The 15204-nt window shown below is 42.0% G+C and overlaps 1 protein-coding gene across 1 annotated transcript in view; it reads left to right on the top strand.

Moving 5' to 3' along the window:
• The first annotated feature begins 10339 nt into the window (after positions 1-10339).
• Positions 10340-15204, top strand: part of CD99 (CD99 molecule (Xg blood group)) — a 30845-nt gene continuing 25980 nt past the window's right edge. The window contains exon 1 of the mRNA XM_027710119.2: positions 10340-10613. Within this exon, the coding sequence (XP_027565920.1) occupies positions 10553-10613 (61 nt within the window). The 5' untranslated portion in view covers positions 10340-10552. The remainder of the gene's footprint in view (positions 10614-15204) is intronic.

The following is a 15204-nucleotide window of genomic DNA, read 5'->3' as shown; positions in this document are numbered from 1 at the left end:
CAATGCAGACACCAAGGTCAGTGCAGAAGGAGGGGCAGGAGGTGCTCCAGGCGCCAGAGCTGAGGTTCCCCTGCAGCCCCTGGTGCAGACCATGGGGGAGCAGCTGTGCCCCTGCAGCCCATGGAGGACCATCGGGGTGCAGAGACCCACCTGCAGCCCATGGAGGAGCCCGTGCTGGAGCAGGTGGATGCATGAAGGAGGATGCGATCCCGTGGGAGGCCCAAGATGGAGTGGGGTCCTGCCGGGGACATGCAGCCCGTGGAGAGGGAAGCCCACGCTGGAGCAGGTTTTTCCCGGGCAGGACTTGTGGCCTTGTGGGGGACCCACATTGGTACAGCTCATTCATGAAGGACTGCACCCCATGGAGAAGTGACCCATGGGACAGCAGTTTGGGAAGAACTGCTGCCCAAGGGATGGACTCACACCGGAGAGGTCCATCAAGGACTGTCTCCCATGGGAGGGACCCCACGGGAGCAGGGGAAGGACTCCTCTCTCTGAGCAGCAGCAGAAACAACAACTGACCACAACCCCCATTCCCCGTGCCCCTGCACCGCTGCGGTGGAGGAGGGAGAACATGGAAGAAAGGAGGGGTGGGGAGAAGGTGTTTTTAAGATTCTTTTACTTCTCACTCTTTGGCTCTTATCCTGTTAGTAATAAATTTAAGTACTATGCCCACTTTGAGTCTGTTTTGCCCATGAAGGTAATCAGTAAGTGACCTCTCCCAGCTGTTATCTCTACTTATGAATCCTTAGCTGTTTTTTTTTCTGTCTCCTCTGTCCATTTGTAGAGGCGAGAGTGAGAGAGTGGCTTTAGTTGGTGCCTGGCATCCGGCCAGGGTCAACCCACTGCAGGACTGAAGTGGCAAATGTGTACTTGTCACACAAAGCATAGATGTATACATACCATTACCTCTTACCAAAGATCAAGAAGAAAGTAATAACAGACTTCTGTAGTATTTTGTACCTTTAAAAAGATCCTTACTGACATATATATCAGCAGATGTCAATCAGAACTGGGACCATCTATAGTAAAATATATAATTATGGTAGAAATGCTCTGGACAGATGCACAAAGTTTACTGCCCTTCTGAGATACTTGATATGATCAACTGATACGATCAACTGATACATTCTACTTTCTTATCTGGTTTTAAAGTACTGAAGTCTGTCACTGCACTCAACAGAGTGCAGACTGAGGCATAACAAACCATCCTAGTCATCAGAGTTTGACCTGGTTTTGCACAATAAATGAGATCCAACATAGTAGCAATGAAAGACCTCATTAATACACATTTGTGCTTTTGGTCCCCCCTCCACATCTGATATCACTATGTAATTTTACCTTCTTTTAAATCTTGGCAAGCATAAAGCTTCAGATTTTACATTACGAGGCTGCAGTGGAACACTCTCCAGTAAGTCTTAATTTCAATGTGGTCTCCCCTCTGACTCCATGGTACCAGATGTAGCTGGGGGTGCTTAAAACTAAGGCCATGGTGAATTCTTTTGCTGCCTCATGTTTAGTGCTCTCAGCAGACAGCAAGGGCAAGCTTAAATGACTTTCCCAATTACCCAGATGCAGAAGTAAGAGACAAGGCAACAAAATGGAATAGCATATGGGAAAAGAAGGTGAAGCAATGATAAGAATGGCCAAGAGTAATAACTCTGAGATTTTCGAAAATGGCAATAACAAGCCCCACATGTGAAAATCTGACTCCATTAGGACTAGTAAGACCCCACTGCAATTCCTCACTCTACTCCCCCAGCAAAAAAAAAAAAGGTAGGAGGATTTGCTGTCATTTGTTCAAGCTTTCTGATAGCACTCTGGGCACTTAGGAAAACAACAGTGTAAAAATAAATGAGTCAGAAAAATGGATGTGGGAATGTCAAATGCATGAGCTATTTTTCTCAAGTGACACTTGCTTTCCACATTTCTTAAATTCTATGGAGAAGTTAGTCACAGCTAGTGTTCCCAAGGCAGGAACAGTTATGCTCAAAATTTTATGTGTTCAAATGGAAAATGCTGTATTGTTTGACTTAACTATTGTTTCCTAAACTCCCTAGACAGGAAAAGGGGGTGTTCCAGCTGTGTGGTTTGTATTTCACATACATACCATTTTGCCTTGTATTTATCTTCCTTTTTTTTCCTTAATTTTGCAATGCAGTAAAAAAATTAGACAATCAAGAACATTATAATTTTCTTTAGATAATAAGAGAAAAATATTAGAAAAATACAGTTGTCAATGTTCTTGCTCAGGATTACAGTATAGATCTGCCTCCCCAGATCCCAGCATTAACAAAAAACCCACATGTAAATATGTAAATTTTTATTCATAAGATGTATTTTAAGGAAATAATAAAAGATGACTTGAATTAGGCTTACTAAGTGCCTTTCTGTTATAGATGCTTTTTTATTCCTGCAAAAGCAGAAATGTAAAAGTGGAAAGGAAGTAAATAATTAATAAAGAATTGGAGGAAAACACTATTTCTCTCTGTAGTATGGAAAAAACCAACTTACAGTGTTATTCCTGACCTTCAACTGACTTTAAATCACTAGTTTAAAAAAAAAAAAAAAAAAGAAATTCCAAAGATGAATCAACTGATTTATTTGTGAAATACACTATCACTCAGTGCCAATTGAAACATGGAATAATTTAAACTGCTTTTGATTTCTTCTCAGCTGGACCACAACATCAACAACTCCTCAAGTTTCTGCCTTTCCACCCAAACAAATATTTAGGCTTCCCTATCAGTATACCCTTCTTTCCATCACTGTCGTAGAGATGGCTGCAAGGTCATCTTTTGGGAACCAAACTCAGGGAATCAGCTTTTTTTCACCAAAAAAATGCAGAAGGACAGCCATTTCTGAGTCAAGATCCAAAAAAAGCTCTATGGGCAGAGGAGGAAACCTCGTGAGCTGGCTAATTGGCATCATTGAGCACAAAGACACAGACTGTCATCTGCTCCTAAACAGATGATGAGATAAACCACAGGAGAGATCCTAAAGCAGGAAATCCAGTTCTGAAAATTATTCTTTAAAGAAGAATTTTAAAGTTTTTCAAAGGGAAATAAGAATAATGGTTTCCTACCCACCTTTTCAAGCATCCACCCATCAGGAGGGCATTTGACTATTTGGATTAATTTGTTCCTCAGACCATGCATGACTAGCAATCTGTTTGGTTCTCCTGTGTGTGGAAGGAGGTTGATTCTGGGTATTCTCATATTTAAAGACTTGCAAGTTTTTCACTGCCATGCTTTTGCACTTATTTATATAGCTATGTCTTTTCTAGAGCAGACAAGTGTCTACCTGTCTTAGTACACCGGCACCAAACTGAGCGTCTTTCCACACACACGCATGACTTAGTCACTTGAGCATCCTTCAGTCACTCAGTCCACAGCCAGGCTGTGCAAAGACAGAGGCCACATCTTTCAAATTACACTTGGGCTTGAAGCATAAATTTAAAAGCTTTAATCATAGAATGGTTTAGGTTGGAAAGAGTCTTAAGGATTGTCCAGTTCCAACCCCTTACCATGGGCAGGGACACTTTCTACTAGATCAGATTCCTCTAGACCGCCCCTTCTCCTCTCATTTACAATCCCTGATAAAGAGTTCCTCCTCATCTTTCCTGTTGAGCCCTTTAATGCCAAGGACAACAACAGTACACTTCATAACATACTGGAGCAGCTGCAACACACGACTAAAATAGTTTATGCCTGTCTTAGGCTGTAGATGGCTGAAGTTGCCAACAGCATTTGCCACAGTATCTTAATGAAGGATTCTTATATGGAGATCTAAGCAAGAAATACAGAGATGTTTTTGTTTTATCAGTGGAGCTGAAAAGATTTTACCCTGATGTGATGCATCTTGCGTGCATATACAAAAATCATTATGAACAAAATGCCTTCACAACTGACTGCTAAATTCTTGCTGTGTTTGTCAGAGCTGCTGGCCTCTTTCAAGAATCCTGCTACGCCCTCATGGTATTTACAAAACTGAGCAGTCACCTAACCCATGCTACATAACAGAGGTGGAAATACAGAAGACAATAAACCATAGAAGAATAATTAGCTTTCATTAAGCCTTAGCTTTCTTCCTTGTTCTAAATCAGTTGTTTCTAACCTGAGCCATCAGCACAGCACATAATCTGGGGTCGTCTCTTTGGATGACCACTGAAATTCCTAAATCCTGGTCATCTTAGAGTTCATGTAGTTCGGTAACAGCCCCTTAAAAGCAACTGGTCCAGATCATGTCCCTGGTGCAGGTGGCCTTTTGGTCCACACTGCAGGAGGCTTCACCTGAATAGGTCAGAGGGTATGCAGGAAAGCAAGCCCTAGCAAGCCGTAGTCACACAGTGCTATGTAGCAGTGAATCTGATGAGAAACTTGTTTAAACATGTCTTAAACTGGCTCTTTGTGGTCCCTTTGCAAACACGTGTTTCTTCTTCCCAACACCCCCCACAGCAACTGTTATCTCCCATGCAGGAATGTCCTGGGAAGGTGTCCCGAGGCGTCCCATTGGTCCTTTGTTTAACCCCTTCCTATTGGCTGTTGACCCTTTACCTGATGGTTTCTTTTGTGTGACCCTGAACTTGTGATTGGTTCCCCTTTGACCCTCCTAAAAGCTTTATAAACCCCTCCCCAACAATAAACTCCCTCTTGCCTCCTCTCCACGCCCGGTGTGCTGTCTCTGTGCCTGCCATGGAGCCACGTGGGTGTTGGGGGGAGGGGAGGGCACCTCTCCCCTCCAGGCTCGGGGCCTGAAAAACCCTGTCGCTGGAGTCCCCCTTCCCCGTCCACCAAGACGTCGGAAATGGTTCTTCAGATGGAGAAGGAACTAGAGCTGGGCTCCCCCACGTCGTGGGTGGGGAAAGGGATCCAGAGTGCTACATTCCTGAGGCAAGGAAAAGAAGGGGAACACATAAAGTGACACATATGATTGCTTCCTTCCATCCTTACAGGAAAGATGTTTTAGGAAACTTGATTGTTTAGGAAACAATGATACATGCAGACTTCAGCTTAAAAGGAAGCTTTGCAAGAATAGAAGAACCTTCGGCCTTTTTTTACTGTCTAGAGAATGTCAGTAGTGGGAATACCACAAATATCACACTGTTGCTGAATATGAAGGCATTCCAACTTTGTTTTACTTCTTGTGAATATCACACTTTATGAAAGTGAGCTATTTTTACTTTGAGGAGAAAATACAAGAACAAAATCATTGAATAGCATATGTTTAGATAATATGGCAAATGACAACAGTACCTGAACAACTAAAACTTATAATCACATGTTCCTGTTTTATAGAATAAAACACCTCTAAAATTTGTCAGGAATGCCAAAATCACAATTATTTAGACTGGGAAGGATGCAGCTCAATCGAACAGTAAAAACAGAATGTGGAACTTACCTGTTTAAGAACTGCTTCAATCAGTTTTCTCTTTCTTTTCTCTCTGAATAGCAGTCAAACAAAATTTCACATCAGGGAAAATAACATACAAAACTACCATTAAGTTATCTTAAAATTATTTTGTTCTTAGATAAAAAAGACAGACAAGAAATTGGACATCACAGGTTTTTCAAAAGGAACAAACATTTCATAACTAAAAAGGTCACTTTGCCAAAAACAGAGGAAAGGCATCCTAGATTTTCTTTTCATTAAGTCAAATATTTACATTAAAACAAAGGTGACTTAAAATTAAAAACAAAGTTTCATGGTGAAATATAGAGCTATGAGAAACAGGTTTCAAAAGGTATGTAGTAAACCTGAATCTCAGCAGTTAAATTACAAAGATATGTTTACACACTTAGCATAAAATTGAAATATTACTAGAGGAATTACTATCTGTAGAAGACCTACTCTACTTTTCTTGGAAAAGTTTACACCATAGCATACCTTACAAGGCTTTATCTTAAAAAAAAAAAAAGTGCTTTTCTCTCTAATTAATAAGCCTGTGTAGAGGTCTATACCATATACTGCTACAACCAGACTGCTTTCACCATTTATACTAGACTAGATATTTCTAGCTCATAATGTTATAAAGAAAAACTGTTATAAATGGCTCTCTAGACAGCAAAAAAACTCAACTGAATTCACTGAAGATACTATAGTCTAATAAAACAGGAATTAAAGAAAATAACGTTAAGGGTTGTTGCTTCAGGCTTTATTTGTTTGAAAAGGGTCATGCAAGAAATAAAATATTCCTCTGTTTCTAATAAAATCCAATAATGCTAAAAAAATTCTTAGAAGAGATATAAGTTATTTCATTAATCAATAAGCTGCATTTTCTATTATGGAACTAAGTTTGGATGGCACCCATGTCATTTAAAATACAGGTACTTTATAAACAATTTTTCACCTAATGTCTCATCAAATGTAGACCAGTATGCAGAAAAATTATCTATAAAATTGTATTTCTTTTTATGAACTGCTATGGAAAAAAAAAAAAAAGTGAGAGACTTTGGATGTAGAAAGGTATTTGGATAGTTACCAAGAGATAAAAATCAACAAAACAAAGTACAAAGCTATGTGGGGAGAATCTGAAAAGGAAACAATACTCAGCTGATAATTATAGTGGGAGAAATCTCTACAGTAGTAGAAATGGGATGAGCTTTAAAGGAGATAGGCTGTCAGTTGCCATAGACTTTGGTGCTGTACTACCCAAGCCACTGCTGTAAGTGGTGTAGGTATACTGCAATAATTGCTACTACTGGAGGGAACAAGTGGTACCAACAGAGAGGACATTTACCTCAGGAAAAGCTGAGGGTGGTAAGGACTAGGGAATTGGCTTTTGCAGAAGTTGCTTAGGATCTCCTGAAAAGACTCCTTTCTGAAACAATCATTGTTATCAAGCAGGCTGGTTGTAGAAGAATCTAGTTTGTTTCCTTGGGAAGAAACCCTTGGGCTGCAGTGTCTTCATGTCTTTTCTGCCCTGCAAAGCAGAGAGCATCAGAAAATAGCACCCAACAGGGGAGCCAGCAGAGATTCTGGAGCCTCTTTGGACTCTGGCTTATTCTCAATATACCCTTAGAACTGGGAATACTACTGTTCCTTCTTAAAAAAACCCCCAAAAACCACCAAAAAATCAAAAACCAAAAAAAAAACCCCAACCAAAACCATAATGAAACGAAAATCAAACAACTCTAATGTAGTATTATAATTTTTGACCAAAGATCAAATGGTGTTAATTATGTTTTTAACATATTCTTTATATTCAATCCTTAAAAAAAAAGGGACTGTATTGACTGACTATACCACACCAGTTTGTTTGTGGCCCTAAAACTTCAGATTGTTGCTAAAAGTTTAAGCTTATTTATGGGAGACTTTGCCAGAGGAACTAGCCCCTTCTCACAGCTCAAGATGAAAACACTGGGAGAAAATAAGTTGTCACATGTTTGACTTTTATTTAAAAATACAGACAAACATAAACCTTTATATCCTCACAGCAAAAAGAAACATAAAGATGAGAGTCCATGCTTCAGTAAATGCCATGATAGAAACCAGTGCTGAAACCCTGCCCTTCAGTTGGATTTCTGATTGAGTAAAAACCATAGGATACACTTACGGCAAATACTCTTTCAAAACATGCTGTTTTGATGAAACCACATCCTCAACACACTCAAATACACTCCTTAGATGTGAGCATGTTCTTAGCCTCACAAACATTGCACTTGAAATACAGTCATTGCAGAGTATTGCCAAAAGTAAAAAAGGCAATATAATTTCCAGGGTTATTGTACTCATATCAATTTTGTAACAATAACAGAATGTGTGTACATCAAAGAATAGCTTGCCAATACTACCCATCTCCTTTCTTTTTTTTCCCCTAGTGCTGTCTTTGCCCATCTGCTTCACCATCCACTGGCAGTGGCTGTGGCCTTCTAATTCCAAAAAGCGTCCTAGAGGGTAAGATTGGTAATGTTTTAACTGCTCCATGAAGACCTGGCTTTTAGTAAATAAAAATCTATTTGTCTTTGCTTCTTTGAATATCTGGAAAGCTATGATGTTTCTGGTAAGGTTGGAAACTCATAGGTAAAAGGGGAAAAAAGTTTTGCTGAGGCAGGAAAAGAGCTACAAGGACCTTATTTCAGAAGAGGAATTGGATGAAACTGAGAAGAAGGAACATTTCCCTTTGTAGCTCACAGACAGCTCTTCAGCTGTGCACATCAATGAGTTTGTTCAAGTTTGAATAGTTTGACCTGGGTTTACAACTTCCAGCCTTCATTGTGATGCTGTATGTCACATTTTTTCTTCAGGCCAAACCACAGACCATGCACATCTTTTAAAGTTCCTGTTCTTTAAAAATGAGTCTTAAGGTAACCTTTTCTCCTTTTGAGGCATCTTCAGATCAGGCAAATGCCCAAGCTATCTGCAGAGGCTTCCTGGTAGAGGCTATGGGCAGGACAGAGACAAAGACCTGCTAGGACAACCATTGCAGGCTGGGCAAGCCAAAGATAGGTGCTACTGGAAGAAGTGGTTCTCAGATTATGAGTATCATTCATACAATCAGATAAACAGCCTTATTACTAAATTATTTTGATTTTTACAGGTGAGTTGGCCTTACATGTGAAACAATAAAGCCTGGATTTTTTTTTCTGATCAAAGTCCACCCATAGAAGAGATAGTAATCACAAATAAGGAAACTCATTTTCACAAAATGCCAGTGAAATCTTCAGATCAAAAGATTAGTAAGATTTAAAAAAAAACAAAACAGATATTTATAAGTCTGGACAATTTATTAGCCTTAGAGTTGCCATGGCCAGCTAACTGTACCCCTGCCTCAAGGATCGAACCAACTGGAAAAAGCTCTAGTACAAAGCACAGTTATCTCACATCTGTTCTAACAGGAGGTTTATTTTACCTCATCTGAAGATGGCAGCTTTGGTGAAGACTAATTTTGGCAACAGGAAGCTACAGGGCCCTGATCTGACATGGTAATGTCAGTGAGATAACAGTTTTCTCTGTTAGTTCGGCAATTCTTGGGTGGGGGTAGTGGTTTCGTATGATGTGATTAGAGAAGTGTGCTCTGAGGAGTACCAATTCTTGTTCTTTTTGGCAAGAAACCAACTTCTCAGGTGATGCTTAACAACAGCTATAAACAAACATTCTCTTAAAGGACATCCTTTGAGCAACGTTAATAATTTCCTGTGTATGTGTACATAAATGTAATGGCAGGATCCATGCTGCTGGATTACACAATGCATGTGCACATATTCAATATTCACGTGCCCAATATTCAATTCTCCTACGCTAGGAGTCTGGGAAAAAAGGAAGCTATTAACCATGTAATGTTGACTTCAATACTACTCATGCAAAACTCAGATATTTTAACGGAAAAGCTTATCCTTAATTTAAAACACAGTATAATTTTAAGTGTGTCTATTACTACAGTTAAACCCTTTATTACCTTAGGGTAAATCTAAAAATGACTTGACTAATCACTGTCAAAAAAGAAAAAAAATAACACCATCAATTTATGAACTGGTGACAGTGATTTGCTAACTCTATGACATTCCACTTTTCCAGCTGGGAAGGTTCAACAAATGCTAAAGAACAGCTATAGATCTCTGTGAGGAAGGTCTATGACCACTGAATCTGAGTCAGTTGCAGAGCACCAGTTACCTTCTGAATCACATCCTGTGTGTCACTGAACTTCTTATTATCCAGTCAATAACCAGCACGTTTGGCAAGCGAAAAACCAGGATTTGGGAGTTGTGTACTTGTCATACCTGCCCCCAAGCAGAGCTCAGCACAAGCGTCAATACAGTTCTGACCACGACCTGCAGCAGCAGCGCTCCAAGCTGCTACTACCACACTTGGGCACAGACTGGACCTCAACACAAGGCATTCAATACATGGCACAAAATGACCACTGGAAAGGGATTTATAGGAAATCAGAATCTTTAACGTTCGTCTTCCCACAGCTACAGCGCACACAGGTTTACATTTGCACCTATCAACCATGGGTCAGGGCAGCATTGCTTGTAAATACAAAACTCAAAGCTATTTTACTCCGGCTAGAGAAAAAGCAAGCCTGCAATAAGCAGGATTATTAAGTGCCCCGGTGCCTTTAATGTTCGGTGATTTTTCCCGAGAAAACACAATGAAAGAGAGTGCCTGGGTGAAGACAGAGCAGCGGTGCCTAAGCGTGCATCTCTGCTATTAAAATCTGTGGCCAAAGTTTAGGACTGTAGCCCCCTTTCGGAGCCTCCTTTGGTTCGCAGGCAGGCTGCACGGCAGCGATCAGGGCTGAGCAGCACCCCGAAGCAGCTTCTCCATCCCGCCGGTTCCGGGAGGGCTCGGCCCGGCCCACAGGGGAAACCCAGCTCCCGGGCTCAGCCCGGCGGCGAAAGGGGCTATCCCACGGCCGCAGCTGGGCGAGGTGCCCGCGGAGCAGCCGCGCCCGGCCCGACAGCGCGGCGGGCCCGGGGCGTGTTCCGGGCGGTGCCGCAGCCCCGGGGCGGTGCCGCTCGCGGGCCCGGCGGGAGCAGCTGCGGCGGGAGCCGGGAGCGGCTGTCAGGGCGCGGCAGAGCCTGTGTGTGTGTTTGTGGGGCGGGCAGCCATGCGGCGCTGGAGGCTCCTTCTCTTCCCCGTGCTCCTCGGCGTGCTGGTCCCCGTCAGAGGTGAGCAGGGCCCGGCGGGGAGCGATCCTGCCGCGGATGGACTGGGGAGAGAGGGAGTGAAGGCTCCCCTGCCCTCCGTCCCCGGGCCGGGGCCGAGCGCTGCGGCTCCGCACGGAGTCGGGGCTGGGTGGGGATCGGAGCGGTCCCAGGAGGAGAAGGGACGGGAGAGAGCCGGGCAGGTCCCCGGCTGCCCCTGTCTGTCCGGGGCAGGGAAGCGGCGCTCCCTTCCTCCAGCCTTTTTTTTTTTTCTCCATTTAACTAACTGGAAAAGTATGCCTGAACTTTCTGCCCGCCCTCCGCACTGGGAACCCTGCCTGGTGTTTTATCTTCGGTGAACACGTGGTACTTACCCCAGTAGGGCCCTTGGGTGCAGGGGGGTCCTCGAAGGAGGCTGGGAGGGGGTTTCAGAGCTGCGGGAAGCTCGCCTGGAGCGCGGCTTCCATTTTAGGAAAGAAAGCGGAGTTACGGCGGTCCCAGGGCATCGGAGAGTTACTCACCAGAAAATCTGCCGTCACACGATACCCTTTAAAAAAATTAGTATGGCAAAACCGCAGGGTAAAACACACTGCTGTATTTTTTGCTAAGCTTCTCGTTGCTTCAGTGCGTCAGGGACGATTTTCTTGAACGCTGATCAAAAAAGCGTGTATGTAATAGTGCGCTGGTGTTTGGTAAAAGGAAACATTGGGCAGAGGGAGGGGGAGGAGAAAAGTAGCAAAGTCCCTAATACCAAGTTTTTTTCATAAGGAAAACTGCTAAACTGGAATATGCAGTGCAAACTGTCATTTCCCATTTATATAATTTTTTTCTAAGACATTTCTTTCTTATTTTACTATGTTAATAATCATACTTGATGTTATGCCTAGGTATTTTCTTTCCAGTGTTTTGTAAAAGCAATACGTCAAATTTCTTCAGTTTAAAGGAGAAAGAAAAATACTTGTTCCTGACTTTGCCTGGAAGCTGTAGATAATGCATAGAGATATCAGATAAGCAGTCTGGCATCAAGCCTGCTTTGAATTCAGTTCTGCTGTGTCGCTATTGTGGTCTTGAATCCTAGGTTAGCAAAGCTGAGCTCTTGCAATAATAGTACAATTTTGCTGTAACCACCTTTAAAACTAACAGATCATTCAGACTGCTAACACTTATCATCTTACTACTTGTGTGGAAAACTCTCTCCTCTGCATCTGCAAGCAGTCCTCACAGTCATAGACAGCAAAATCTTTGCTGTGATGCTCTTAACATGTGGAAATATTTGGGGTCACTCAGAAATAGTCTTTCTAAACTTTTTGTCAAGAAGTGTGGAGATGAAAAGAGACTGTCTGGTTTCTGCTTACTAGAGGGAAGGTGCACAAAAACTGCCTTGAGGAGTTTTGTTTTGAATTCTGTGAAAAAAGATACTATATTTTAAACAGATTGCTTTTACAAAGCTCGTTAATTTATATGGGTACTCGTTAATGCCAATAATATAAACTGAGTAGATCGGTTATAATTAGTTTGGACACTTTTCCTTAAAAATATGTAAGAATTTGAGAACTGCTGAGAATGTCAGCTTAAGGAGGGTGGGGCCCTCCAGGGGAATTTCAGATCTGTGGTGGTGCAGTCTTAAATGACAATAAAGACAGAACCTGAATGACATACTTTTGAAAAACTTAATTTTGCCGTCAGTAGGCTGGCTGTAGTCTCAATGTGCAGAACTGCTGTAAAAAGTTAAGGATCTGTCTTTATAAGCAGTTCAGCAGTTGTGTGACTGTGGAGATGACTGGTTTCACTGTGGCTGCCTGCTTTCATGATTAAGTTAGATGAATCTACTCCAGACTGATAACTTCTTACGGATCATCCATTTTAGGCATGTGAAAGCTGTTACTGTTAAATCAATATTCAACATATCGTGAGGATTTAAATGTATTATTAAGCAAGGGTGAACTTCATTATTTGAGCTTGCTTAGAGGAAGAGCTCACGGTTTTAACCTCAAAACTGGTAAAGTGTTGTCTCATTTGCCAAATATGAACTCTGCGAGTCTGGCAAAGCTGGAATTGAGATACCATTGAGGCTGTATCCAGAGGAAGGTCGAATATGAGTTTTTATACACGAGTTTCTATGGATAGTCTGACAGCTTGCCCCTGCTAAGGAGTGGGATCTTTCTGCTTCCTCCTGTGTTTGGTCTGGTGCCCATTTTAGGCTTGCACTGAGATGGTTCAGTTTGATAAATCAGCAGATGACTAATCTGGTGCATTGAGTTTGCTCTTTGGAGTGTTTGATGGGTGTTGATGCCAGCAGAAGGGAGTGGCAGGGCCAAGCATGGGAGAGTGGAAATGAGGTGGGGACAGAGGAGGAGAGGGCAGGAGGCTTCCTGCTGTGGCTGACTGTGAGGAGTGAGACTGGTTCAGTGATCTTACACCTGCAAAACCACCAGCTTAGCCCAGCATCTAATTTGACCAGTAATCCTGGTTTTCAAAATACAACAAAAGAAAAGTATAAGACAGCATGACTTCTGTACAATGTATATGAGGACTACAGCAAAAGAAGAATTAAACAAAAAAATCCATACATGATACTCCATACATGGACTCAATGCTCTCAGAGGTCTAAACCAACCTAAATGATTCTGTGTAATTCTGCATATGATGGCCAGCAAAAAACTGCTGCATGCAAACACAAGGCTGAAAAGTCTCTCTTATCTGCTGCAGAAAAATCAAGGCATGAAAAGCTATTTTACTGAGGATATAGAGTTTGGACAGGGGGATATATGGTTTAAGTATCTGTTGCAAGAATTGAGTAGACCTTGTTGATTAGAAATGCAATTGTCAGAGGAACAGTTATGGTAGTGAGCACCCCATATGTGAGCAAAATACATGCTGGAAGCTGAGGTATCTATGTTGTAAGATCAGTAGCCTAGGGTGAATTGCAGGTGGAGATCCCTTCTTTGTAAGGTGACTGTAATTAGAAGGCTCTGAGGAAAGGGAAGGGAAAAGGGAATGGGGAAAGGAAAAGGAAAGGAAAAGAAACACTTGTGCTCCTGCCTTCTTGTTGAGGCAAGTCAGTGTTGAGAGAAATGACCAGTTGGATGAAAGATGGTGACATGATCCTGTCTGTAATCTAGATGGAGCTTTCAGCTAGGGCAGGGAGGTGCTGCAGGGACTCCTGGAGAGTGCGCTCTGCTTTTTGGGCTCTGGAGTTTTTTGCCTTTTAAATCTGATTCAAAAAAACCAAAAACAAACTAACAAGCTGCCACAAAACTTTCAGTTGAACAATTTCAGTAGGAGTGCTAGACTGGATACATGGCAGTATGAATATTAAAAGTGCAGCACATGTTTCTATTTTCTCTAATTTGAAAAGCTTGAGGCCTTGTTTTTTTTTTAATGTGGTGTTATTTACATAAAATGGCCACTGCACTGCTACATCAAAATGATGTCACTGCAACAATCCTTAAGCTCTCCATAGTTAAAGTGATTTAACTTGGCAAGAGTTAAGTGTGACTCAACCTACTGCAATGCAGCCAAGACCAATTTCAGTATTTTCCTGATGTTACTCTGGTGCATGTGATGGGTTTGCCTGCGCTTGAGAAAGGACTCTGCTTTAACTTTTGCTGTCTTGAACGTCTCATTGGTATCACCTTTCATCAGGTGACAGCTGTGTTGGTAAAATGCAATAATAATAGGAGTCATTGGTTAAGATCATCTTGCCGGGGGCATTCCTCTTTCTTCTAGCTAAACTACTTTTTCATGTTCCAGCACAGGAACTGACTCTTTGGAATCTAGTAAAAGTGTTTTGAGAGAATGTTATGAGCAAAACAGTCTCAGGTTGTAGAACTTTTCCATTCTTCTGACACAGACAGTAGTTTTCCTCGCTGATGATGATGATCATGATTCCAATCTGAGTAATTTCTTCACTGCATTAGTGATCACTTAGGGGTCTGTGCATATGTATTCTCAGAGCCAGTGGTGTTCCTGAGCATGTTCTAGGGGGACTCCAAAGGCCATTACTTCTGCAAACTCATGGCAGCCTCTTCAGCATGTAACTTGTCATGTGCTGGGGCATTTTATAGCCAGAGAAGTTCAGCCTTCTTCATGTTGTTGATTTGCTGGCTTCAGACTAATCAGTTCAAGTTGGGAAAATATGGTGCCCGTTACTTAGTACTGTTTTTGAGAGCTTTTCCTTTAATCAATGTCATCAGTACAATGGAAAAATTCCCTAGAGACATTGCCTTAAAATTTTGTGGGTGACACCATGGCAGATGGTAGGGCTATGTTTCCACCCTTTGCAACAACCAGTTCCAGACATACTGTACACCATTCCAGGTGGAAGCAATTGGGGTCTTGCTTCTTCAGCGAGAAGGGTTAAAAAGAATGTATTTACAACACCAGTTGTAACATACCAGCTATATTTTTTGACTTCTGGCTCATTCAAGAGCTGTAGCACACCTGGAATTCCAGCTGTTAATGCAACAGCTGCATCATTCAAAGCTCTGACATCTGCTGTTAACTGCAGGTACGCTTCTGGATAGGCTGAACAAGGCTGTTGTAAGGTAAATGTGTTTTGAATCTCTCTCCTCTTATTTTTCTGGGGAATCAGTTGGTAATTACTTTTTAAATC

The sequence above is a fragment of the Pipra filicauda genome, unplaced genomic scaffold (assembly GCF_003945595.2).
Source record: "Pipra filicauda isolate LSUMZ 115617 unplaced genomic scaffold, ASM394559v2 scaffold439_size563993_pilon, whole genome shotgun sequence".
NCBI classification, from domain to species: domain Eukaryota; kingdom Metazoa; phylum Chordata; class Aves; order Passeriformes; family Pipridae; genus Pipra; species Pipra filicauda.
Note: the sequence above shows the minus strand (reverse complement) of the source record. Positions and strands in the feature narration are given on the sequence as shown.